Genomic DNA, 27,027 nt, shown 5'->3' on the forward strand with positions numbered 1-27,027 from the left:
ACTGCAGGGACTTGCTTCCATTCAGCCACAAGAGCATTAGTGAGGGTTGGGCACTGATGTTGGGTGATTAGGCCTGGCTCACAGTCGGCGTTCCAATTCATCCCAAAGGTGTTTGATGGATTAAAGGTCAGGGCTCTGTGCAAGCCAGTCAAGTTCTTCCACACTGATCTCGACAAACTATTTCTTTATGAACCTCGCTTTGTGCACGGGGCCATTGTCATGCTGAAACAGGAAGTGTCCTTACCCAAACTGTTGCCACATAGTTGGAAGCACAGAATCATCTATAATGTCATTGTATGCTGTCGTGTTAAGATTTCTCTTCACTTGAACTAAGGGGCCTAACCCGAACCATGAAAAACAGCCCTAGACCATTATTCTTCCCCCACCAAACTTTACAGTTGGCACTATGCATTGGGGAAAATAGCATTCTCCTGGCATCTGCCAAACCCAGATTAGTCCGTCGGACTGCCAGATGGTGAAGCGTGATTCATCACTTCAGAGAACCCATTTCCATTGCTCCTGAGTCCAATGGTGGCGAGTTTTACACCACTCCAGACAACGCTTGATATTGGGCATGGTGATCTTAAGCTTGTGTGCCACTGCTCGGCCATGGAAACCCATTTCATGAAGCTCCCGATGATCAGTTCTTGTTCTGACGTTGCTTCCAGAGGCAGTTTGGAACTCGGCAGTTTGGAACTCGGCAGTGAGTGCTGCAACCGAGGACAGACCATTTTCACGCACTACACACTTCAGAACTTGGCGGTCCTGTTCTGTGAACTTGTGTTGCCTACCACTTTGTGGCTGAGCCGTTGTTGCTCGTAGACTTTTCCACTTCACAATAACAGAACTTACAGTTGACCGGGACAGCTCTAGCAGAGCAGAAATTTGACAAACTGGACTTGTTGGAAAGGTGGCATCCTATGACAGTGCCACGTTGAAAGTCACTGATCTCTTCAGTAAGGCCATTCTACTGCCAATGTTTGTCTATGGAGATTGTATGGCTGTGAGCTTGATTTTATACACCTGTCAGCAACGTGTGTGGCTGAAATAGGCGAATCCACTAATTTGAAGCAGTGTCCAGATACTTTTTTGTATATATAGTGTATTTTGTGAATCGCCCGTAAGTTTGAAAAAAAAAGTAAATGATTTTTGGCCATATCGACCAGCCCTAGTGTGTGTGTGTGTGTGTTAGAGCTAGGTGCTGAGTATCTCCTCGTTCCTCTCTGTCCAGGTGTGGATCTGCCTCTCCCAGACGTCCAGCAGCAGTCGTCCTCCGGCCCTACCAGTGGTGAGCCCAGCCCTGCCAGCTCTGACCGTAGCCCTGCCAGTCCTGAGGCCTCTGGCCCCTCTTCTTCCTCTGGGGGCCGCAGAAACCGCAGCGGGGGGGCAAGGGATGACCGCTACAGATCAGGTACAGACAGACACATACTGTACATTCATATGTCACAGATTCAGATTCCGAAAACGTTAATGTCCTCAATGAGGCCATTCATTTAGCAGAAAGCACAGTGCATTCAGAGGAAATTACAGATTTAAAAGCAACAACATAGCAAAGGATATTTACATGGGAAGTAGACTTAAGTGCAATTTCATAAAAATGACACAGACCTCTAACATGCATGGCACCATAGTAGGAGTGGGATGTGTGGGAGCTGCTGCCTTGCTTAGGGATAGTGGTTGGTTCTGATTGTGACAGAGGAGTCTAGTGGAACACAGTTGATGCAGTGACTGACCTACTTTTTCCATTCCTCATCCCTGTTTTTTGGTCTGTCCTGATCTTGTTCTCATTCTTTCTCACCGTCTCTGTCAGATATCCACACGGAGGCGGTACAGGCAGCGTTGGCCAAACACAAGGAGGAGAAGATGGCACTGCCCATGCCCACCAAGCGCCGCTCAGCCTTCGTCCAGTCACCCGTAGACAACTGCACCCCTCCAGGTCACTACCATAGAGATCAAACTATGTTCTATGTTTGAGGGTTGGGGTCAATTCCATTTCAATTCCACACAATTCAGGAAGTACACTGAAATTCCAATTCCCTTCAATGCTTTTCAATGAGGAGATTTTAGAATTGGAATTTGGTTTACTTTATGAATTGAAATGAAATTGACCCCAACCCTGCCATGTTTGAGTAGTACACTGTAGTGTTCAATAACTAACCCTGGTCCCGGAGAGCTAAAATACAGGGTGCGCGCTGTGCAGGCTTTTAGTTCCAAGCCTAGCACTAACACACCTGATTTAGCATATTCAAAGTCTAGATGCTCAGTTACTGGACAACCTTTGTTGAGTCGATTCAGGTGTGGGTTGGGACAAAATCCTGCATACCCTGTAGCTCATCATCAGGACCAGGGATGGTTGGTTAGGTTATCACTGCTTCTGCCCCAATAAGAGAAGGCCACAAACACTGTATATAACCCACCTGAGGTGCTGCCAAGGCAGCCATTTTGTGCTACAAAGCTCACCACGCGTCATCTACTAAATACATCTCGTTCTGTCACCCTGTCAGACACATCGTCAGCGTCTGAGGACGAAGGCTCTCTGCGTCGCCAGGCGACTCTGAGTGCAGCGCTAGCCCAGAGTCTCCAGAGCCCAGACTACTGGATCAACCGCTCAGTGCAGAGTTCCTCCACCTCCTCCTCCGCCTCCTCCACCCTGTCCCACGGGGAAAATAAGACTCAGACGCAACCGCAGCCCCAGCCCACCTCAGCACTGGCCGACATACTGGCAAGCACACGCATAGGTAACACACACACACACACACTCTGTAAACACACACACCCCACACATAGGTAAGGCAAACACACCCTGCACACATTTAATCCAACGCACATGCATTGGGAGAACTGACTCGCACACGCACTAGGGTGCGCGCGCACACACATAACAGCCCTTCTTCGTACCCTCAGAGACACTTTCTTAATGAACATGTATTGTCTGTAGCTCCACAGCTTTAGGTAAGTTTACCTCAGAGTATTAAACCTTGTCCCTTCTCCTCCAGAGAACAGTGTCCCCCCAGATGTGACGTCCTACACCCCTGAGAGGGGTTCAAGGGTGGACTCCAGGGTGGACCTGCCCCCCAATGCTATGACCAGGGGGATGCCCCGAGGACAGAGCCGCACCAGCATGCTGGATACCACCGCTGACGGTATGCACACACACACTGCAGAACACACTGTAGAGCAACAACCACACACTGAAGAACACACTGTAGAGCACACTGTAGAGCAACAACCACACACTGTAGCGCAACAACCACACACTGCAGAACATACTGTAGAGCAACAACCACACACTGTAGAGCCACGACCACACACTGTAGAGCAATGACCACACACTGCAGAACACACTGTAGAGCAACAACCACACACTGCAGAACACACTGTAGAGCAACGACCACACACTGTAGAGTAACAACCACACACTGCAGAACACACTGTAGAGCAACGACCACACACTGCAGAACACACTGTAGAGCAACGACCACACACTGCAGAACACACTGTAGAGCAACAACCACACACTGCAGAACACACTGTAGAGCAACGACCACACCATGCAGAACACACTGTAGAGCAACGACCACACACTGCAGAACACACTGTAGAGCAACAACCACACACTGCAGAACACACTGTAGAGCAACGACCACACACTGCAGAACACACTGTAGAGTAACAACCACACACTGCAGAACACACTGTAGAGCAACGACCACACACTGCAGAACACACTGTAGAGCAACAACCACACACTGCAGAACACACTGTAGAGCAACGACCACACACTGCAGAACACACTGTAGAGTAACAACCACACACTGCAGAACACACTGTAGAGCAACGACCACACACTGCAGAACACACTGTAGAGCAACAACCACGCACTGCAGAACACACTGTAGAGCAACAACCACACACTGCAGAACACACTGTAGAGCAACAACCACACATTGTAGAGCAACAACCACACTGCAGAACACACTGTAAAACAACAGCCACGCACTATAGGACGCACTGTAGAGCAACAACCACACACTGTATAACACATTGTAAAACAACAGCCACACACTATAGAACGCACTGTAGAACAACAACCACACACTGTAGAACAACAGCCACACACTTCAGAATGTACGATCTCACACACACACGGCAGCAGACTGGTAACACCCCGCAGAAAACCACCACACTGCGATCACTCACGGTTTTAACCATAATCTCTAGTCTGTAACATCCTTAATCTGGTGATGGTTTGGCTAACTGACAAAGCACTGTTGTACTGCGTTTGCAGTAATCATGAATGTGGCTGGCAATTCAGTGTGTTTACCCTACCGTGTTTGAAATTGCTATGGCTGCATCCCAAATGATACCCTATTTCCTACATAGTGTACTACTTTTAACCAGAGCCGCCTGGTCAAAGTAGTGCACTACATATATATATATATATATATATATATATATATATATATATATATGGAAAGGAGTGCCATTTGGGACAGTATATAGGGAATGGGGTGCCATTTGGGACAGTACCTATGTGAATCCATTCGGATGATTTGGGTGCTCATGCTCATGTCAACCTCACTCTTTTTTAATAATCTATTTTTATTCAGACATAATGACACACTGACAAGACATAATAACATTGAATGAATCTCACTCACTCTCATCCCCATTCTAGGCGTTGTGTTGGGAAAGCTGCTAACATACTATATTTTGTTCTTTTTTGGGGTGATCCCTTTTTCGGCTGTACGCGTCGTGTCTTTCATTAAAAAAAGGAAAGCGAAAAGGTAATATGAATCGAAATGGGACGGGGCCGGGGAGGGGCGATGGAGGGATCAATTCCAATCAGCTTGCTTTTTCACCTCTTCTGTCGTCTGTTTGCCCTGTCTCTCCATCTACTCTCCACAGATAGAAATGTCCTTCTGTTTTTGACCAAGAATAAAGTTGCATCTACCTGTTGTGTGTGTCCGTTTGTGAGCATTTGTGTCCGTTTGTGCGTGCTTGCCTATTTAATGTCTGAGCGTATGAGTGTGTGTGTGTTTTTGTGCGTGATTGTGACTATTAGTGAGTGTGTGTTTGTGTCTATGGTCATGTCTGTGATTGTCTGCCTCTACCTCTGTGCTCTCCAGGTGTGCCAGTGAACAGCCGTGTTTCCACTAAGATCCAGCAGCTGCTGAACACTCTGAAGCGGCCCAAGAGACAAGCGCTCAGTGAGTTCTTCCTGGATGACTCCGAGGAGATCGTAGAGGGTAAGAAGCACAGAGGACCTGCTCCAAGACTTAGGCTCCATAAAATACACTACTTCCATTCTGATACTTACAGCACCTTCAGAAAGTATTCACACCGCTTGACTTTTCCACATTTTGCTGTGTTACAACCTGAATTTAAAATGGATCAAGAGATTTTGTGTCAATGTCCTACACACAATACCCCATAATGTCAAAGTGGAATTATGTTTTACAAATTAATAAAAAATTAAAAGCTGAAGTGTCTTGAGTCGGTAAGTATTCAACCCCTTTGTTATGGCAAGCCTTAGTAAGTTCAGGTGTAGAGTTGCTTAACAAGTCACATACTAAGTTGCATGGACTCATGTGCAATAATAGTGTTTAACAAGATCTTTGAATGACTACCTCATCTCTGTATCCCAAACATACAATTATCTGTAAGGTCCCTCAGTCCAGCAGTGAATTTTGAACACAGATTCAACCACAAAGACCAGGGAGGTTTTCTAATGCCTCACAAAGAAGGGCACCTATTGGTATTTTTTTTTTTTAAAGCAGACATTAAATATCCCTTTGAGCAAGGTGGAGTAATTCATTACCCTTTGGAGGGTGTATTAAGACACCCCGTCACTACAAAGATACAGGCGTCCTTCCTAACTCAGTTGCCGGAGAGGAAGGAAACCGCTCAGGGATTTCACAATGAGGCCAATGGTGACTTTTAAACAGTTACAGAGTTTAATGGCTGTGATAGGAGAAAACTGGGGATGGATCAACAAAATTGTAGTTACTCCACAATACTATCTTAATTGACAAGAAGGAACCCTGTACACATTTTTTTTATATCCAAACATGCATCCTGTTTGCAGTAAGGCACTAAGGTAATACAGCAAAAAAAAGTGTCAAAGCAATTGACTTTTTTTCCTAAATACAAGTGTTATGTTTGGGGCAAATACAACACATTACAGAGTACCACGCTCTATATTTTCAAGCAAGTGGTGGCTGCATCATGTTATGGGTATGCTTGTAATTGTTAAGGACTGGGGAGTTTTTCAAGATAAAATGGAATGGAGCTAAGCACAGGCCAAATCCTGAGCACAGGAAAACCTGGTCCAGTCTGCTTTCCACCAGACAGTGGGAGATTATTTGACCTTTCAGCAGGACAATAACCTAAGTTCAAATCTACACTAGAGTTGCTTAACAAGAAGACCGTGAATGTTCCTGAGTGGCCAAGTTAGTTTTGACTTAAATTGCTTGAAATTCTATGGCAAGACCTGAAAATGTATGTTTAGCAATGATCAACAACCAATTTTACAGAGCTTGAAGAATTTTGAAAAGAATAATGGGAAAAGGTTGTACAATCCAGGTGCGGAAAGCTCCTAACAAGTATTGACCTGGTGTGAATATTTATGTAAATTAGCTGTTTCTGTATTTAATTTGAAATACATTTGGAACAATTTATCAAAACATGTTTTCACTTTGTCATTATGTGTTATTGTGTGTAAATGGATGAGGAAAAATATTGATGTAATCCATTTTGAATTCAGGCTGTAACACAACAACAACAAAAAGTCAAGGGGTGTGAATACATTCTGAAGGCACTGTACATTCCAATACTTACATTCCATTGAATACAATGCATTCTTCCTTCCTTGAAAGAAACAGTAGACATTTAACTCACTATACCCCACTTTATTTTTCTCTTCCTCTTCACCCTCATCCCTGTCTCCTCCCCTGTCCGTAGTGCCCCAGCCGGACCCCAACACCCCCAGGCCAGAGGGCCGTCAGATCATCCCAGTGAAGGGGGAGCCCCTGGGGGTGGTCAGTAACTGGCCCCCGGCCCTTCAGGCAGCCCTGGCACGCTGGGGAGCCACACAGGCCAAGAGTCCCGCTCTCACCGCCCTGGACGTTACCGGGAAACCCCTCTACACGCTGACATACGGTTGGTCTCACCGTCTTAAATGGCACTCGACTCCCTATTCCCTGCTATATAGGGAGTAATTTCCAGCTAACTCACTTAATTTTTTTATTTCGCATTTTTATTTAACTAGGCAAGTCAGTTAAGAAAACATTCGTATTTACATTGACGGCCTACCAATAGGAAAAAGGCCTGCTGCGTGGATTCAAATAAAACATGTAGATATATCACATCACAACTAGAGAGTCACCACCACACTACAAAAAGAAAGACCTAAGATGACAACACAACATGACAGCAACACGGTAGCAACACGGTAGCAACACAACATGACAGCAACACGGTAGCAACACAACATGACAGCAACATAACATGGTAGCAACACAACATGGTAGCAACAAAACATGGTAGCAACAAAACATGACAGCAGCACATGGCAGCAGCACAAACATTGTTGGGCACAGACAACAGCGCAAAGGGCAAAAAGGTATAGATAACAATACATCACGCGAAGCAGACACAAGTGTCAGTAAGAGTGTCCATGATTGAGTCTTTGAATCTAGAGATGGAGATAAAACGGTCCAGAAAGCTTGTTGGACACTAAGAAAGCATTGTTGTAGTGCGTTAAACACAACATCTGGGGAGGGACCAGCTATGTATTAGACTGTATCTTCTGCATATAAGTGGATTAGAGAGCTTGCTACTGCCTGAGCTATGTTGTTGATAGTTAGCAAACCAGGCCAAAGACCCCTCAGAGACACCAATACTCCTTTTCCGTTCTACAAGAATTGAATGGTCTACCGTATTAAAAGCTTTGACCAAGTCAATAAAAATACAAACATAGCTTAGAATCAAGCGCAATGGTGACATCATTTAGGACCTTTTTAAGGTTGCAGTGACACATCCATAACCTGAGCAGAAACCAGATTGCATACCTGAGAGAATACTATAGACCTCAAGAAAGCCAGTCTGTTGATTTTTGACAAGTTTTTCCAACACATTTGATAAACAGGTCAAGATAGAAATTGGTCTATAACAGTTAGGATCAGCTTGTTCTGCCTTCCAAGCAATGGGAACCTCCCCAGAGAGGAGAGACAGGTAAAAAAAAAAAAAAAGTTCAGAAATAGGCTCTGCGATGATAGGGGCTGCAAACTTAAAGAAGAAAGGATCTAAACTATCTGACCCAGCTGTTTTTTGGGGTCATGTTTAAGGAGCTACTTTGTACCTCAGGGAGAAGTGGTGTAGCGGGGCAGGTAGAAAATAGGGATTAGCATTGGGGCTAGTCGCATTGAAGGGCTGGGAGATGAGGAAATGTTGGACGGGCAAGGAGGCAAATAGGAATCCCGACTTAATGAAGTGTTGATTAAAGAGCTCAGTCATGCGCTCCATGTCAGGAACAACCACATCATCAACATTTGGGGCGGCAGGTAGCCTAGTGGTTAGAGCATTGGGCCAGTAGCCGAAAGTTTGCTAGATTGAATCCTCGTGCTGACAAGGTAAAAATATGTTGTACTGCTCCTAAACAAGGCAGTTAACCCACTGTTCCTAGGCTGTCATTGTAAATAACAATTAGTTCTTAACTGACTTGCCTAGTTAAATAATAACTTTTTAAAATAAAAACATTAAGGGCCATGGGCAGCTGTAAGGAGGAGGGTTTATTCTCCAGGTCTTTCACTGATTTCCAGAACTTCTCGGGGTTAGACCCACAGAGGGAAAACTGCTCCTTACAGTAACTAACTAAGGCCTTCTAGATAGCCTGAGTGCACTTATTTCTCATTTGCCTGAACGACAGCCAGTCAGCCTGAGTATTTGTGTGCAGAGCCTTTCGCCGAATGGTGTTCTTGAGGTGGAGTAACTCTGCCAGGTCACGGTCAAAACAGGGGCTGAACCTTTTTTTAATTGTAATTTCTCTTTATGGGGGCGTGTTTGTTAATGATACCACTGAAAATATTAAAAAAGAAGGTCCAAGCGTCTTCGACAGGGGGGATCAAGCTGATTCTATACCAATTTACAGAGACCAGGTCATGAAGGAAGGCTTGCTCATTAAAGTTTTTCAGCAAGCGTCTGACAAATCAGGACAGGTTGTTTCACTAAGCAGCCATTACGAACACAGGCTGTAAACAGTGATCATGAAGGTCATTACAGAAAACAGATTATTAGATTATTACAACAGATTATTGCAGATTATTTGGAGAGTAGCCTTTTCTGGGTATTTGGAGTAATACATTGTGGGATTGGTAATAATCTGAGAGAGATTTAGGGAGTCCCAGTTTAGGTCACCTAGCAGGACAAATTCAGACTTAGTGTAAGAGGCCAGGAGAGAGCTTAGGGCAGGTAGGGTACACGACGGTGCTATTGGTGGAAGATAACACCCAGCAACAGTCAAGAAAGAGCTATTTGAAAGTGTAATGCTTAAACCCAGCAGATCAAATTGTTTGGGGACAGACTTGGTGGAGACAACAGAGCAATGAAGGGGTTCCTTGGTAAAGATTGACCCTCAACCACCATTTGGAAAATCTGTCTTGCAGAAAAAGGGTATAACCAGAAAGGTTAGCATCAAGTGTTCAAAACACGCTTTCTTAACCACGTCTCAGTAATGACCAACACATCTGGATTGGGGCTATGAACCCACACTTTCAATTGATCCATTTTAGGTAATAAGCTGCTAGTGCAGAAAACCCAGACTTTTAACGAGAGCAGAAATCTGTGAAACAGATGTCGGAGCATAAATCAGAATTGGGGCTAGCAACAGTAGATGGCCCAGGGTGTACATGCACATTTCCAGATATCATCAGCAGTAATACAATCAAGGCACGGCAGAGGACAGGGAGAGCTCTGCAGTGTCGATTCTCTATGACATTTGAATGTGCATCAGATGGTAACAAGATCGTATTGTACAGCAAATTCATCAGGTAACACAAATACAAAGCCGGCGAGAGGTGGTTAGAGGCCAAGAGTCCGAAGTAACCAGTAGAGAGTCAAGAGTCGCGAGTGTGGGAACAAACATTGTCTGTCCCACGGTCGGGTAAACAAGCAAGTTCGTAGTCAACAAAGCACGCAGGAGTCATAGGGCAAGTAACGTAAAGCACATGAAAATAATACAAATGACTTGGGGCTAGCCATTGTAAGTTCAAAGAGTCACTCACTCACTCAAATTAACTTGAGAGAGTAGCTCTCTGAGTCCAGTAGGCTATAAAAGTCTGAGATAAAAAGCAATAAATAGTAGTCCTATACTTGTTAATTAAAGCGTTTGAGTAAGTTCATGTAATAAGCTTCACAAGTTAATTAGCCTACATAAAATTCAGATCAGTCCAAGTCTGCAGTGTGTGCGTTTGTGCTGGAGAGTGTGCCGGGGGTAGGGAGACAGACCAGGGCAGATGGAGAACAGATCGATGGGTGGGATCCAAACAGCAGTGCAGCAGGCAACGGGAGTAGGTGTCACACCAGCTTTTTTCGGGAGGCTGAGTAGGAGAGGAGGCGTTCAACCTTACCAGACAGGTGCGCGTTAGAGCAGATAAAAACATCCAAAGCGAAAAGCTTGGTGAAAAAAAACGTGGTCAAGTTGGCTTGAGTTTCGATATTCGCCAGGCATTTGGGCTATCAAACAATCAATAGCTCGCAAATGATTTCCTGAAACGTGGGTGTTCTACACGCAACATGGTAGGGGGCTTCCCAGTCATTACAAGTGCAACATGAAACCCACAGACCTGGAGGACGCTGTTGCCGAGGTGGGAGGAGGATTGCGGGTGTCTCAGATCGGACCTTTTTAGTTTATGACTTGTGCTACCGTAGTTCATCAACACCAAAGATCACACTCCTCTCAGTCAATCTATGGAGAACTCAAGTCATTTTAGTCTCCTCTAAGAATTTGCTCTTGTGACAACGGTGTATGTATCTCTCTCTCTCTCTCCCTCAGGTAAACTGTGGAGCCGCAGTCTGAAGCTGGCCTACACTCTGTTGAACAAACTGGGCACCAAGAACGAGCCTGTCCTGAGACCTGGAGATAGGGTACGTGGTCAAAACACACAGCCGTTCAGACGGGATATTCCTCTTCTTCCCACTTGACAACTTTGATTGATTGATCTTTATTCAAAAACGTGAAACGTGTCTTCTAGATGCATTGCACATGCACAGACGACACAATACACAATGTAAGATGTTCCCGTTGTGACGTGTGGTGCTCTTTCTGAAACTGTACTGCGTGTCTATGCCCCCTAGGTGGCGCTGGTGTACCCCAACAGTGACCCTGCTATGTTCTGGGTGGCCTTCTATGGCTGTCTCCTAGCAGAGGTCATCCCTGTACCCATAGAGGTGCCACTGTCTAGACAGGTAAGGGACAAGGGTGTTGAGTGTTTTATAGTGACATCATTAGTTAGCTATGTAGCTCAATCTCATGGAATATTTGGTTCCTGACAAATAACCAAATCAAATCAGAGTAGCATAAATCCAGCTTTCAGTCACTATGCAGTAGACATGGGCCAGTTCTTACCAGCTATATCAGCACAAACAACATAGTGGTCCAAGTGGTCACCTGACTCATTACAGACCAATAGTGGCAGTATAGATTTTCTGTCAATTTGTAATGGTTACCTTTGTGTTTCACATCCCAGGACGCAGGCAGTCTTCAGATTGGCTTCCTATTGGGCAGCTGTGGGGTAGGCCTGGCCCTGACTAGTGAGATCTGTCTCAAAGGACTGCCCAAGACACCCCAGGGAGAGATCATGCAGTTCAAAGGTCAGCACACACCAACAAAATGCTCCACTGCAGTTGTCACCCCACTCACTTTCTCTCTGGGACTCATTAGCTAGGCACATTAGGAGGAGCCCGTTGCTCATTATACTGTTTATCTGTGGGTAGATGTACATTTGTACATCCATTGCCCCATATGAACGAAACGAGGCCTACACACTAATGGTCCTAATACCACCTTTTTGAAAGCTACAAGGTTTCGATCCGCGGTGGATCTTTGTCCAGTCGTCAAACTGACTTCTAGTATTGTCCTGTGTCCGCTGATGATGATGTTCTGCCTCCCAGGTTGGCCCCGTATGAAGTGGGTTGTGACAGACACCAAGTACCTGACCAAGCCCTCTAAAGACTGGCAGCCCCACATCCCCACCGCCAACACAGACACGGCTTACATCGAGGTGAGACCAGCGTCCTTGTGGGAAGTATACAGACCATTTATGCGTGTATTTGACAGATTTGAAAAAATAAATACAAAAATAAGAATAATTATGCTCGTTTGTCTTTCTGTTTATGCTGTGTATCGCAGATTTATTTTGTGAATTAATTTAACTCTATGACTGACTGTGTGTGTTCTGCTCTTCCAGTACAAGGCCAGTAAAGAGGGCACAGTGATGGGAGTAGCCGTGTCTAAGATAGCCTTGCTGACACACTGCCAGGCCCTGACACAGGCCTGCAACTACTGTGAAGGTCAGTACATGAAAAACACACACCGACACGTATTGTTTTAGTGACAATATATCTACTCAAGCCCTCTTAGTAACCTAGATACACAGAGATGACCCAAAACTAGTTTGTGAATTATGCAAGGAGGAGCATGAAGAAGCTAAAGGAACTGGAACCTTTGGAGGAGGTTAGGGTGATGTTGTTACTCTTGTCTTCACCACGAATACTCACGCTCAGGTTAAATAATTGATCAGGCCTGAGGTCTCTTCTCCTGTACTCTCTCTCTTCTCTCCTCTCTCTACTCAGATCATCTGTTAGACAAAGGGAACTTTAGCCTCTGTGTCTCAGAGAACATTAGATCCTGTGAGGGGAATCCACAGAGGCAGGCAGCAAGACTGTTCCTGGAACACGGTGTTTCCCTGTCCATAATTAGTTAACTTTTATTGTAGCCTACAGACTTATCATGTGATATAAAGCTATTATCAAATGCCCTGTGGCAGCCTAGCTATATGGAGAAGCTGCTTTCGCTATCCTTAAGTGTCCGAGTATCTGTAACTTGAAATGTTGGAATCCTTCGTGGCTGTAATGTGATTTGTGGATTGACATCAAGTATTTCAATTGAGTGTGTGTGTCCTCTCTCAGGAGAAACGTTGGTCAACGTGCTAGATTGTAAGAAGGACATGGGTTTGTGGCACGGGGTGTTAACCAGTGTGATGAACAGGATCCACACTATCACTGTACCCTACGCTGTCATGAAGGCCTGTCCCATGTCCTGGGTGCAGAGGGTCCACATACACAAAGGTAAGGCTACAGTTAGCATTTGTATTGTAAACTGCATAGAGACTAGCATCCTAAACTGCATACTATGGATTAAGGTAATTCGGGTCGGGTTCATTAGGAGACATTGTAGCAAAATGTTTTAAGATGTTGTCTGCTGGGAAATGAAAACAAGCGTTTCTTATTGAGCAAATTCAGATATTACCTCTCGGTTTCACTCTGTTTTGGAACGTTTCTTCCATTTTGTGCCTTAATGAACACAACCTAAATGTGTGGAATTGGCATTCGCGCCTGTGTCATTAACTACTATGTGTGAGAGGCTGAGCTGTCCCTACTGTTCCTCCCTCCCTGCAGCACGTGTCGCCTTGGTGAAGTGTCGTGACCTCCACTGGGCTATGATGGCTCACAGGGACCAGAGAGACACCAACCTGTCCTCCATACGCATGCTCATAGTAGCCGATGGAGCCAACCCCTGTGAGTATCACACACGTGCGCGGGCTACAGACACATGGACTCTTTGGACACACACACACACACACACACACGGACACACACACACGGACACACACACACACACGGACACACACACACACGGACACGGACACACACGGACACACACACGGACCAGAGAGACACCAACCTCTCCTTAACCTTTCCTGTGAGTCGCATATACATGGCAGCCATGAAGCGTGCTTGCTTTATTTATCTATTCCCAAGACTATTATTTGTCCTTACAAAGATACACCGTGATTTAGTATTTGTAAGCTACAGTGCATCCGCCTGTCAACAATCATACAGTGGCGTGCGAAAGTATTCACCCCCCCCCCTTGGCATTTTTCCTGTTTAGTTGCCTTACAATTAAAATAGTTTTTTTGGGGGGGGTTGTATCATTTGATTTACACAACATGCCTACCACTTTGAAGATGCAAAATATATTTTTATTGTGAAACAAACAACACAAAAAAAACAGAACTTGAGCATGCATAACTATTCACCCCCCCCCCCAAGAGGTCAATACTTTGTAGAGACACCTTTTGCAGCAATTACAGCTGCAAGTCTCTTGGGGCGTGTCTCTATAAGCTTGGCACATCTAGCCACAGGGATTTTTGCCCATTCTTCAAGGAAAAACTGCTCCAGCACCTTCAAGTTGGATGGGTTCCGCTGGTGTACAGCAATCTTTAAGTCATACCACAGATTCTCAATTGGATTACAGGTTGCAATGCAAGAAAATAGGAAAAACACCAAGGGGGATGAATACTTTTGCAAGGCACTGTATCTAACCTTAATCAAAGTACATTGGAAGTATAGTCAAGTTTGCATTGTGTGTGTGAATATTGACACACACTCACTGTATTTGGGATGTCCGTCAGGGTCCGTGTCGTCGTGCGACGCCTTCCTCAACGTGTTCCAGTCTCACGGGTTAAAGCCGGAGGTCATCTGCCCCTGTGCCTCCTCTCCTGAAGCCCTCACTGTGGCTATCCGCAGGTACTACACTGCACCAGTTCACAGCTACTGATGCACTACATATACATATATATATATATACTGTACATACAACCTCTAAGGAAACGTACACACAACCCATTTCCAGTGCTCATGTAGTATATGAACAATAAAGTAACCTTCTTCACATCAATTGAGAAAACGTGTGTCTCATGTTTCCATAGCCCTCTCACACTCCCGTATTTTCTTTGCCCTTACTCTCCCTCTCCCCCTCCCTCCCTCCCCTTCCAGGCCTGGTGCCCGTGGTGCAGCCCTCCCAGCCAGAGCCATCCTGTCCATGGGCGGTCTGAGTCACGGGGTCATCAGGGTCAACACAGAGGATAAAAACTCTGCACTCACTGTACAGGACGTGGGCCATGTCATGCCTGGAGGTCAGCGAGCTGACTTCACCGTGCACCACACTTCAGTACCCGCGTTTACATTCTGTTTGTGTACTGTTACGGTTCAATTCCTTTAACAGCTGTTCCTCACTGACTTACTTTAACAGTGGGGCTTTTACTGTCATGTCAATGTCTCTTCCCTGGTGTTAAGTCTACTTGGCTCAGCGTTCGAGTCATTGCTTCAATAATACATAGATTTTATATTGCGCTTATCTTGGACCCAAAGACGTTGGTTTCTTACGTGTGTGTGCTTTTCGTGTTTTAGTCCTAATGTCATTGTCCTCTCGTGTTTCAGCTCTGATGTGTATCGTGAAGCCAGACGGCCCTCCGCAGCTCTGTAAGACAGATGAGATCGGAGAGATAGTGTTGAACTCCAGGGCTGGCGGAACCATGTACTACGGCCTACCTGGAGTCACCAAGAACACCTTCGAGGTGAGGAGAGGACTGTTTACCGAACTATCTCATCAAGCCTCTGCGTCTCTGGCCGCCGTGTGGTGTACTGGCACTGTTGTGTAGCCATCAACCTTAAAAAAAAACAATACTCCTCTGTCAGAGCATTACACTTGTAAAAGCTCTACCCCACCTTTATTCTTCACTGGGCATGGTTGCCTATGGACTCTCTACTCTTTAAACTGAGTTGAGGAGTTGTGTTGACAGTTAAAAGTGTTGTTAATGTGATGTTTTTGAAACAATGGTCACGATGAAATATATTTAATACAGGCCCCTTCCGTAAACCCCACAACTGAACGTGTGTCCCTCTGTCTTCCATGCAGGTGATTCCCGTGAACCAGGCTGGAGCTCCGTTAGGAGAGATCCTCTTCACTAGGACTGGCCTGCTGGGCTTCGTAGGGCCGGTAAGACCACGTTGAGTCCCCCTTGGACTTGCCATGCTGAGCTAGCCTGGGTGCCAGTCCTTTCTCTTGCCCACTCCTTATGGAATTGTCCTGCTGTACAGTCTGGCTGAATGATAAAATGTTCACGCTTCTAGTTTGCAGTGAGGCCAGACAGTTTGGCTTGACACCTATGGAGTTGGCAAGAGCACAAACAGATCTGGGACCAGGCTCTCTACTGATCTGGAGGAATAGAAAAAAACCTGTTCATCTAGAATTTGCTTCTTTAGTCTGTTGATGTGCAGTAGGTGAAGATCTTCTCCCTCTCTCCACAGGGCAGTCTGGTCTTTGTAGTGGGAAAGAACGAGGGGCTCCTGACGGTCAGTGGTAGACGACACAATGCTGATGACCTGGTGGCCACCGCCCTGGCCGTGGAGCCTGTTAAAACTGTCTACAGGGGGAGGTGGGTGTCAGGGGGCTCAGGTTTCTCGTGTGAATGTACACATGCTGTGTTCAAGTGTGCCTTTTGTAGAATTGTGGTTTGAGGAGGGAGGTGAGATATACAGAAGCCCCTGGGTCCTGTTTAGTAGGCACGACACTGGAGAAAGCGTTTTGGATCCGTTTCAAATGTAGTCTCCGTGTGGTGCTGACCTTAAGAGGGCGGCGTGAGGGCGTGGTATGAAAGTGTGCCGTGCTGTGTGAGGTCGCGCTGTCCTTCCTCTCGGCACCGGGGCCAGGATCACTGTGTTCTCTGTGGCGGTGTTCCCTGATGTACTGTGTGTTGTGTTGTCAGAGTACGTTGTTTTTGGTGTGTGTGTGTGGGTGTGTGTTATGGTAGTTCACAGGGTTGTGTGTTATTGCCGACTGACCCTCCCTCTCGCTAATCTCTCTCTCCCCTGGTGTAGGATCGCTGTGTTCTCAGTGACCGTGTTCTATGATGAGAGGATAGTGATCGTAGCAGAGCAGAGGCCTGACGCCAGTGAAGAGGACAGCTTCCAGTGGATGAGCCGAGTACTACAGGTACCCTGTCACATCACCTGGCATGTCACCTAAGCATTCATCTAGGATAGCATCGGCCTTTCAGTTACAGTTAGATAGACGTATAGCTGGGTACACTATCTTCTATCGATATGTACACTGTTAGTTAGCACACCTAGCTGAACATGACCATTATGCTGTGTTTTCCTCGGCAGGCCATAGACAGTATTCATCAGGTGGGTTTGTACTGTCTGGCCCTGGTTCCGGCCAACACGTTACCCAAGACCCCGCTGGGAGGGATCCACATCTCTGAGACCAAACAGAACTTCCTAGAGGGGAACCTGCACCCCTGTAACATCCTCCTCTGTCCACACACCTGCGTCACCAACCTGCCCAAACCACGACAGAAACAGCCAGGTAAAGACGATGGGCTGTCCTGAATGTTGGGGGGAGGTTCAGTTCCCCATGAACTGGCGCGATATGGGATTGTGTCTCGCATCTTGAACTCTTGTGTGTTTGTATACAGAACAGGGTGATAACGATTGGCTAGCCTAATGTCTCAGTCTTTGTGTATCTCTGACTCGCTCACCCATCCTCCTATCCTGTATAGTTGGCGTCGGCCCGGCCTCTATCATGGTTGGTAACCTGGTAGCGGGGAAGAGGATGGCCCAGGCTGCAGGCAGGGAGCTGGGAGTGCTGGAGGAAGAGGGCCTGGTCAGGAAGGTAAGACCTTAACGTACCTGGTGAGGCTGGCCCCTACTGTCTGTCTTCTCTCCTAAACAGACTGACGCCTGGAAGAAACCACATCACAACTGATTATACCAGCATTGACTTAACCTTATTATTGTACGAAAGAGGTTGGCCACGCAGGATCCTTATATCTGGTATGGAGTCAGAGGGGGGGTGACTATTGCTGATTTCCTGTCCTAAGGTTGTGTTGTGTTCTGTCTCTACTGTCGGTGGCGCTGGTAGCTCTGTTCTTGGCCCACCATGATGGTAAGTCTACCACTAGCTGAGCTGGGTGTTGCTTCGGCTCCTGTTGCCTCTGTCAGATGTGCTGCTTTGCAGTGATAGTCATTTGAGTGTACACCTCTGCTGCTGGCTGTGGTTGAGAAGGGAATCAAGCTCAGCATGCTACCGTCCAGGGAGCAACTGAGAACTCACTATGTCAGTGTGTGTTTTTACTGTGACTGCTTGCCTGCTACTGTAACTGTTCTCCCTCCCCAGTTACAGTGACCCTTACTGTCCTGTTCTTGTACCCTGGTCTTTGGTTGTGTGATTGGCCCTGAAAAGTCCTGAACTGAAATCGTAATATCAGTATTGAATGATCCTGACTGCTCTCACAGCTCACCCCCTCTCTCGACTTTCTCTCTCTTCTTTCTCTCCTCTTCCTCTTTCTCCTCTCTCGTGCTCTCTCTCTCTCAGCACCAGTTTCTGTCTGAAGCCTTACAGTGGAGAGCCCAGACCGACCCTGACCACGTCCTCTATGTGCTGCTCAACGCTAAGGTACGACACACACATTCATGTTCACACATTTTCTTTATGAGCTTCAAAGCATTAACATGGTCGTGTTAGGCAGGTAGTTTGGAACCGCGCTCGCTTGACGAGTAACAGCGTCTGGAAGATTTGCGGTGCCTTCAGCTCAGTGGGCTGATTAGTCAGGCACCATGCAGGAGATCAGGGTCACAATTGCTAGACTTTCCTGGGAATTTGAGCTGCAGCCGTTCTGTTGTGTATATGGTATCTGTTTTCCCACCTCCATCCTGCAGGGGGTAGCGGTGTGCACGGCCACATGTAGTCAGCTGCATAAGAGAGCAGAGAAGATAACCTCAGCCCTGATGGAGAGAGGAGGCCTCAACACTGGAGACAACGTAGTGCTGCTATACCCTCCTGGTGAAGAGCTACGCACACACACACACACACACCTGACTGCTGCGACTGGCCTTCCTCACCTCAATTAAATCTAGTCCTTAGAATAGTCAGTTATATGCTATTGTTAACCCCCCCCATCTCTCTCCCTCCCTCTCCCCAGGCATTGATCTGATAGCTGCCTTCTATGGCTGTCTGTACGCGGGGGTGATCCCTGTAACAGTGCGGCCCCCTCACCCCCAGAACCTGGCTGCTACCCTGCCCACCGTCCGCATGATCATCGACGTGAGTCAACTACAGCCACATAACAGCTTTAGAAAAGATGCTTGGCCTCAATGATCAACATAAAATGTAGACATGCATATAGTTGTACAATGAAAACTTTGGTAAGAGCTGAAATGTTCTTGAAAAATGAGTCCCCATCTACTCTTAACGTCCCTGTCTCTGTCTGTGTTAAAGGTGAGTAAAGCAGCCTGTATCCTAACCACCCAGCCCCTTATGAGGATCCTCCGGTCCAGAGAGGCTGCTGCCAGCGTCAACGTCAAGACCTGGCCCACTATCATAGACACAGGTACTGATCTGAGATATTTGGTGGTAACCTATTCAAAGCTCACCGCAAGGAGAGAAGTGAAGTGAAGTGAACCCGCTGTTAATTGTGAGAGTCGTACCTTTTGAGACGGTCGTATCTTTTCCTAAGTTCAATCTCCCACTCCCTTTCTAGACGACCTCCCCAGGAGGCGGCCCCCCCAGCTCTACAAGCCCCCCACAGCAGAGATGCTGGCCTACCTGGACTTCAGTGTGTCCACCACAGGCATGCTGACCGGGGTCAAGGTAAGGGCTCTGCAGTAACATGAACAGACAAAAAGTATATTTGCTCAATGTCTATGTACACTTAAATACTGTATCCACTCGGAACACACCATAGTAATTGTTTTGCACATTCTATATTGAAATGCATCTCTCTCTTTTCTTTCTCTGTCTTCTGTCTCTCTCTCGCTCTCCCTTTTTTGTCTCTGTCTGTGGTGTGTATGTGTGTGTCAGATGTCCCACTCGGCGGTCAGTACTCTGTGTCGCTCCATCAAGCTACAGTGTGAGCTCTACTCCTCACGCCAAATAGCCATCTGTCTGGACCCCTACTGCGGCCTGGGCTTTGTACAGTGGTGCCTCTCCAGGTAAGTCCTGGCTTCAAATAGTGTGTATGTATATATACATACAGTTGAAGTCGGAAGTTTACATACACCTTAGCCAAATACATTTCAACTCAGTTTTTCACAATTTAATCCTAGTAAAAATTCCCTGTCTTAGCTTAGGTCAGTTAGGATCACCACTTTATTTTAAGAATGTGAAATGCCAGAATAATAGTAGAGAGAATGATTTATTTCAGCTTTTATTTCTTTCATCACATTCCCAGTGGGTCACAAGTTTACATGCACTCAATTAGTATTTGGTAGAATTGCCTTTAAATTGTTTCAATTGGGTCAAACGTTTCGGGTAGCCTTCCACAAGCTTCCCACAATAAATTGAGTGAATTTTTTCCAATTCCTCCTGACAGAGCTGGTGTAACTGAGTCAGGTTTGTAGGCCTCCTTGCGCGCACACGCTTTTTCAGTTCTGCCCACAAACTTTCTTTAGGATTAGGTCTGGGCTATGTAATGGCCACTCCAATACCTTGACTTTGTTGTCCTTAAGCCATTTTGCCACAACTTTGGAAGTATGTTTGGGGTCATTGTCCATTTGGAAGACCCATTTGCAACCAAGCTTTAACTTCCTGACTGATGTCTTGAGATGTTGCTTCCAATATATCCACATCATTTTCCATCCTCCTGATGCCATCTATTTTGTGAAGTGCACCAGTCCCTCCTGCAGCAAAGCACCCCCACAACATAATGCTGCCACCCCCGTGCTTCACAGTTGGGATGGTGTTCTTCGACTTGCAAGCTTTCCCCCTTTTCCTCCAAACATAACGATGGTCATTATGGCCAAACAGTTCTATTTGTTTCACCAGACCAGAGGATATTTCTCCAAAAAGTACGATCTTTGTCCCCATGTGCAGTTGCAAACCGTAGTCTGGATTTTTTTATGGCTTTTGGAGCAGTGGCTTCTTCCTTGCTGAGCGGCCTTTCAGGTTATGTCGATATAGGACTCGTTTTACTGTGGATATAGATACTTTTGTACCTGTTTCCTCCAGCATCTTTACAAGGTCCTTTGCTGCTGTTCTGGGATTGATTTGCACTTTTCGCCACAAAGTACGTTCATCTCTAGGAGACAGAACACATTTCCTCCCTGAGCAGTATGACGGCTGCGTGGTCCCATGGTGTTTATACTTGTGTACTATTGTTTGTACAGATGAACGTGGTACCTTCAAGCGTTTGGAAATTGTTCCCAAGGATGAACCAGACTTGTGGAGGTCTACAATATTTTTTCTGAGGTCTTGGCTGATATCTTTTCATTTTCCGATGCTGTCAAGCAAAGAGGCACTGAGTTTGAAGTTAGGCCTTGAAATACATCCACAGGTACACCTCCAATTGACTCAAATTATGTCAATTAGCCTATCAGAAGCTTCTAAAGCCATGACATAATTTTCTGGAATTTTCCAAGCTGTTTAAAGGCACAGTCAACTTAGTGTATGTAAACTTCTGACCCACTGGAATTGTGATACAGTGAATTATAAGTGAAATAATCTGTCGGTAAACAATTGTTGGAAAAATGACTTGTGTCATGTACAAAGTAGATGTCCTAACCAACTTGCCAAAACTATAGTTTGTGAACAAGAAATTTGTGGAGTGGTTGAAAAATGAGTTTTAATGACTCCAACCTAAGTGTATGTAAACTTCTGACTTCAACTGTAAATATATATAGATTTGGAAAGGTCCCACCATGAGAAACAAAATGTTCTGGTCGGGTGAAACCAAGATTGAACTCTTTGGCCTGAATGCCAAGCGTCACGTATGGAGGAAACCTGCCACCATCCCTTCGGTGAAGCATGGTGGTGGCAGCGTCATGCTGTGGGGATGTTTTTCAGCGGCAGGGACTGGGAAACTACTACGTTCATCTTTCCCTTGATTCTGACTGAAGTACAGAGAGATCATTGATGAAAACCTGCTGGCAAGAACAGCTCAAATAACCAAAGAGAAACGACAGTCCGTCATTACTTTAAGACATCAGTCAATCCGGAAAATGTAAAGAACTTTGAAAGTTACTTCAAGTGCAGTCGCAAAAATACATCAAGCGCTATGATGAAACTGCCTCTCATGAGGACCGCCACAGGAAAGGAAGACCCAGAGTTACCTCTGCTGCAGAGGATAAGTTCATTAGAGTTACCAGCCTCGGAAACTGCAGCCCAAATTAATGCTTCACAGAGTTCAAGTAACAGACATCTCAACATCAACTGTTCAGAGGAGACGCTGTATATCAGGCCTTCATGGTCGAATTGCGGCAAAGAAACCACTACTAAAGACTCCAATAAGAAGAAGAGACTTGATTGGGCCAAGGAACACAAGGACATTAGACCGGTTGAAATCTGTCCTTTGGTCTGATGAGTCCAAATTTGAGATTTTTGGTTCCAACCTCCGTGACTTTGTGAATCACAGAGTAGATGAACGGATGGTCTCTGCATGTGCAGTTCCCACCATAAAGCATGGAGCAGGAGATGTGATGGTGTAGGGGTGCTTTGCTGGTGACACTGTCAGTGATTTATTTAGAATTCAAGGCACACTTAACCAGCATGGCTACCACAGCATTCTGCAGCGATACGCCATCCCATCTGGTTTGTGCTTAGTGGGACTATCATTTGTTTTTCAACACAACAATGACACAACACACCTCCAGGCTGTGTAAGGGCTATTTGACCAAAAAGCAGAGTGATGGAGTGCTCCGCAATCACCCAACCTTAACCCAGTTGAGATGGTTTGGGATGTGTTGTACCGCAGAGTGAAGGAAAAGCAGCCAACATGCGCTCAGCATATGTGGGAACTCTTTCAAGACTATTGGAAATGGCATTGCCGGTTAAGCTTGTTGAGAGAATGGCAAGAGTGTGCAAAGCTGTCATCAAGGCAAAGAGTGGCTAATTTGAAGAATCTCAAATATAAAATATATTGTGATTTGTTTAACACTTTTTTTGGTTACTACATGATTCCATATGTGTTATTTCATTGTTTTGATGTCTTCACTATTATTCTACAATGTAGAAAATTGAAAAAATAACGAAACACCCTGGAATGTCCAAACCTGTGTGTGTGTTAGATATATAGATATGTATATGTTTTATTAGTATTTGAGGGGTGGATCAGCTTTAATATTGCAGATAGATTGTGGCATTTATCAATGTAATTGTCTGCATCATTTCCGATCCCCCATATATTTTTGGGTAAATATATATTTTTTCCTTATTATTTTCCAGTAACCCCATCCTCCCTCCCCTAATTGGAGTAAACTAATGGACAATTTTCCGGACATTTTCCGGACACAGTATATTTTACATGAGTTATCTTGTTGTTTTTAGCCCCACCCTTCAGCTCCACTCAGCTCCATCTATCTCTGAACACCGTCCAGTTTTGATTTCTATTTGCCATATATTTTTCAAATGTGCTGTGAAGTTTCACAAAGGTCCTGAACCTTTTTTAAATTTATTTTGTTATTTATTTTTGGGAATTTTTACCCCTTTTTCTCCCCAATTTCGTGGTATCCAATTGTTGTAGTAGCTACTATCTTGTCTCATCGCTACAACTCCCGTACGGGCTCGGGAGAGACGAAGGTTGAATGTCATGCGTCCTCCGATACACAACCCAACCAGCCGCACCAATGTGTCGGAGGCTACACCGTGCACCTGGCAACCTTGGTTAGCGCGCACTGTGCCCGGCCCGCCACAGGAGTCGCTGGTGCGCGATGAGACAAGGACATCCCTACCGACCAAGCCCTCCCTAACCCGGACGACGCTAGGCCAATTGTGCGTCGCCCCACGGACCTCCCGGTTGCGGCCGGTTACGACAGAGCGTGGGCGCGAACCCAGGGACTCTGATGGCACAGCTGGCGCTGCAGTACAGCGCCCTTAACCACTGCGCCACCCGGGAGGCCCACAGATTGTAAATTAAAGATGAAATGTTTTGCTAAGAGTATTATTATATTAATGATTGATTGACTATGACTTTTCAAATCACCCAGCAGTGCTATTTGGAGAGTTAGCTCCAGGTAAATGTTGTAATTCTTCAGCCGTTCCTGAACCTGCAAGTGATCTAATGATTCTGTCTCTTCGCAGCAAAATCTGCAGAGCTGGGATGGTTGTATGTATATGTATATACATACACAACATTCTATTGGTTGCAAGAATTTGGTATGATCGTTTAAATAGAAAACTCTTAAGTTTTGAATCTGGCGTCGTCGTGCCTTGGAATCGGTACATTGGAAATCTCTTCCCAGCTATTTGCATCCTGTATGGCACAGCTGTCAATTATTTGGTCCTTAAATGAAATATAGTTCAAATAGTATTGGTTTTCTTTAAAATACTTGATCTGTGCTTGATTGAACTTGTCTGGCTAGCTCAATGTAACCAATGGAATAGTGCAAACCCCGCCCATCCAGCTCTTCAGACAAGCTCAATCAAACGATCCAAGTATTTGAAAGACCGGCTGCTTCCATCCCAGTGAGTGTCTGTGTGTATGTAAGGTTGGCCATTGTAATAGCAAGATGATCAATTTCAGTATATATTGTAATGAAATACTCTACCGTTGGTGTGTCTAGTGTCTACTCAGGTCACCAGTCCATCCTGATCCCTCCTATGGAGTTGGAGCTGTCCTTGCCTCTGTGGCTGAGCACCCTGAGCCAGTACAAGATCAGAGACACCTTCTGTTCCTACTCTGTCATGGAGCTCTGCACCAAGGGCCTGGGAACGCAGACTGACGCACTCAAGGTGAGGGACACACACACTTACCCTTTTCACACTACCGAGCCGAGCCAAGTTGAGCTGTACTGATGATGTCCTGGGTTACAAATCCACCATAGTTGTTGAAACCGTGCTGGAAAGGACAATATGAAAAATAAAACAACCTGAGCCAGAATATTACAGTTTGGGTCATGAAAGGATACTTCTTAACCACCGCATGCATCAGTAGCTGAATGTGTGTTTTGTCTGTTTCCAACCTGTGTGTATTTTCGTATCGCTAGCTTTAAGCACCAACTGTCAGAGCAGCTCACAGATTACTGCACATAGCCCACCTATAATTTAGCCCAAACAACTACCTCTTTCCCTACTGTATTTATTTATTTTGCTCCTTTGCACCCCATTATTTTTATTTCTACTTTGCACATTCGTCCACTGCAAATCTACCATTCCAGTGTTTTACTTGCTATATTGTATTTACTTTGCCACCATGGCCTTTTTTTGCCTTTACCTCCCTTATCTCACCTCATTTGCTCACATCGTATATAGACTTGTTTCTACTGTATTATTGACTGTATGTTTGTTTTACTCCATGTGTAACTCTGTGTCGTTGTATGTGTCGAACTGCTTTGCTTTATCTTGGCCAGGTCGCAATTGTAAATGAGAACTTGTTCTCAACTTGCCTACCTGGTTAAATAAAGGTGAAATAAATAAATAAAAATACATTTTTGTATTGCAATGTGACAAATAAAATTTGATTTGACCAGTATGTGTTTATATTTCCAGGCACGGGGTGTGAATCTGTCGTGTGTGAGGAGCTGTGTGGTGATAGCAGAGGAGCGTCCCCGGCTGGCACTGACCCAGTCCTTCTCCAAGCTGTTTAAAGACCTGGGTCTCTCCCCCCGCGCGGTCAGCACAGCCTTCGGATCTAGGGTCAACCTAGCCATCTGCCTACAGGTGGGCCCCGGCACACACACTTTCTCTCTCTCTGGCTCTCCCCAGCTTTTGATGTCTAACCCTCTCTTTCTAGTGCTCTCTATCTTTCATTTTCTCTCTTTCTCTCCCTCCCCCTCTCTTTCTTTGAACTTCACCCCTGTCTCACACAACCACTCATTAGACTAAATATATAACCCCACACCTACTAATTTACTGCGTCATTAGGTCTAGTTACAGGGGTTAACCTCAGGTAAACATGAAGCTTAAAATCCTCAAATCCTCTCTGTTTCTGTGCTAGGGAACTGCTGGACCAGACCCCTCCACCGTCTATGTAGACATGAAGTCCCTCCGCCATGACAGGTAAGACAAGGCATAGCTGACATTTACTAGAGCTCAGATGTTTTAACTGGTCAGGTCACGTTGACAGGAAAAACATGTGGCCTACACTGCAGAGCCAGAGACCCCAGTAGAATGCAATTTACTAGTGTTGTATTTCACTTTGCGTCGTAGACATTGTTAGTCTCATTCCCTGTCTGTCTTGTCCGTGTCTCTTCCAGGGTGAGGTTGGTGGAGCGAGGTGCCCCCCAGAGTCTTTCACTCATGGAGTCAGGCACTGTAAGTATCCCTGGGGTTTCTGACAGTATCACTGTTGATCAGGGTAGCTAAGTGGTCAGGTTACACACGCTGTCCTGTCATCATGTTCAGTCATGGAGCTGCTGTACTGAAGAACCAGTGGACTTGTTCAAAAACATTGTTGAGATTGATGAAACTGGAGTTGTCTGTTAACCCTAACCCAAACCTCGTGTCTACAGATTCTTCCAGGGGTGAGGGTGATCATCGTGAACCCAGAGACCAGGGGACCGCTGGGGGATTCCCATCTTGGAGAGGTGAGTTGGCAGACAGACACTAGAGTTGAAGCCAAGGCAGCGTTGAGGAATGGCTGAAAAGAGTGTTATCGCACAGAGTTATTGCACAGAGGATTCCACTCAGTTTCTTGTCTTTTTTTAAACAAATCCACTATCCGTTCAAATCCCATCCCCCATTTCCTTGCCTTTTACTTAGCTTTCTTTTTTCTACCTCCTTTGCATATTTCCCTCACCCTCTCTCTGTTTAGATCTGGGTTCAGAGTCCCCACAGTTCCAGTGGCTACTACACCATCTATGGAGAGGAGAGCTTGCAGGCGGACCACTTCAACACGCGGCTGAGCTTCGGGGAGCCCCACACCCTGTGGGCCAGGACGGGATACCTGGGCTTTGTCAAGAGGACCGAGCTACTGGGGTCCACCGGAGGTTAAGGACCCTTCTAATGTAACCATCCTAGCATTGAGCATGTTA

The 27,027-nt window shown here is 45.7% G+C and overlaps 1 protein-coding gene across 4 annotated transcripts in view; it reads left to right on the top strand.

The window, feature by feature from the left end:
* Nucleotides 1-27,027, top strand: part of LOC110491053 (disco-interacting protein 2 homolog B-A) — a 72,400-nt gene that overhangs the window by 38,121 nt on the left and 7,252 nt on the right. For 2 of the 4 annotated variants that reach the window (XM_036946807.1, XM_036946809.1), the window contains 34 exons: nt 1,232-1,411; nt 1,811-1,936; nt 2,505-2,738; nt 2,997-3,143; nt 4,776-4,787; nt 5,130-5,249; nt 6,964-7,161; nt 11,054-11,145; nt 11,356-11,466; nt 11,748-11,871; nt 12,172-12,281; nt 12,468-12,570; nt 13,189-13,347; nt 13,678-13,797; nt 14,694-14,808; nt 15,058-15,197; nt 15,502-15,638; nt 15,980-16,060; nt 16,372-16,499; nt 16,942-17,056; nt 17,230-17,431; nt 17,625-17,737; nt 18,440-18,520; nt 18,784-18,907; nt 19,047-19,168; nt 19,343-19,454; nt 19,605-19,714; nt 19,925-20,055; nt 24,619-24,787; nt 25,544-25,714; nt 25,992-26,053; nt 26,251-26,308; nt 26,506-26,580; nt 26,808-26,982. In XM_036946807.1, the coding sequence (XP_036802702.1) occupies nt 1,232-1,411; nt 1,811-1,936; nt 2,505-2,738; nt 2,997-3,143; nt 4,776-4,787; nt 5,130-5,249; nt 6,964-7,161; nt 11,054-11,145; nt 11,356-11,466; nt 11,748-11,871; nt 12,172-12,281; nt 12,468-12,570; nt 13,189-13,347; nt 13,678-13,797; nt 14,694-14,808; nt 15,058-15,197; nt 15,502-15,638; nt 15,980-16,060; nt 16,372-16,499; nt 16,942-17,056; nt 17,230-17,431; nt 17,625-17,737; nt 18,440-18,520; nt 18,784-18,907; nt 19,047-19,168; nt 19,343-19,454; nt 19,605-19,714; nt 19,925-20,055; nt 24,619-24,787; nt 25,544-25,714; nt 25,992-26,053; nt 26,251-26,308; nt 26,506-26,580; nt 26,808-26,982 (4,257 nt within the window). Of the gene's footprint in view, nt 1-1,231; nt 1,412-1,810; nt 1,937-2,504; nt 2,739-2,996; nt 3,144-4,775; nt 4,788-5,129; nt 5,250-6,963; nt 7,162-11,053; nt 11,146-11,355; nt 11,467-11,747; nt 11,872-12,171; nt 12,282-12,467; nt 12,571-13,188; nt 13,348-13,677; nt 13,798-14,693; nt 14,809-15,057; nt 15,198-15,501; nt 15,639-15,979; nt 16,061-16,371; nt 16,500-16,941; nt 17,057-17,229; nt 17,432-17,624; nt 17,738-18,439; nt 18,521-18,783; nt 18,908-19,046; nt 19,169-19,342; nt 19,455-19,604; nt 19,715-19,924; nt 20,056-24,618; nt 24,788-25,543; nt 25,715-25,991; nt 26,054-26,250; nt 26,309-26,505; nt 26,581-26,807; nt 27,001-27,027 lie in introns of all 4 variants that reach the window. The other 2 variants (XM_036946810.1, XM_036946808.1) reach the window with 2 other exon arrangements.

The sequence above is a fragment of the Oncorhynchus mykiss genome, chromosome 16 (assembly GCF_013265735.2).
Source record: "Oncorhynchus mykiss isolate Arlee chromosome 16, USDA_OmykA_1.1, whole genome shotgun sequence".
In the NCBI taxonomy this organism is placed as follows: Eukaryota; Metazoa; Chordata; class Actinopteri; order Salmoniformes; family Salmonidae; genus Oncorhynchus; species Oncorhynchus mykiss.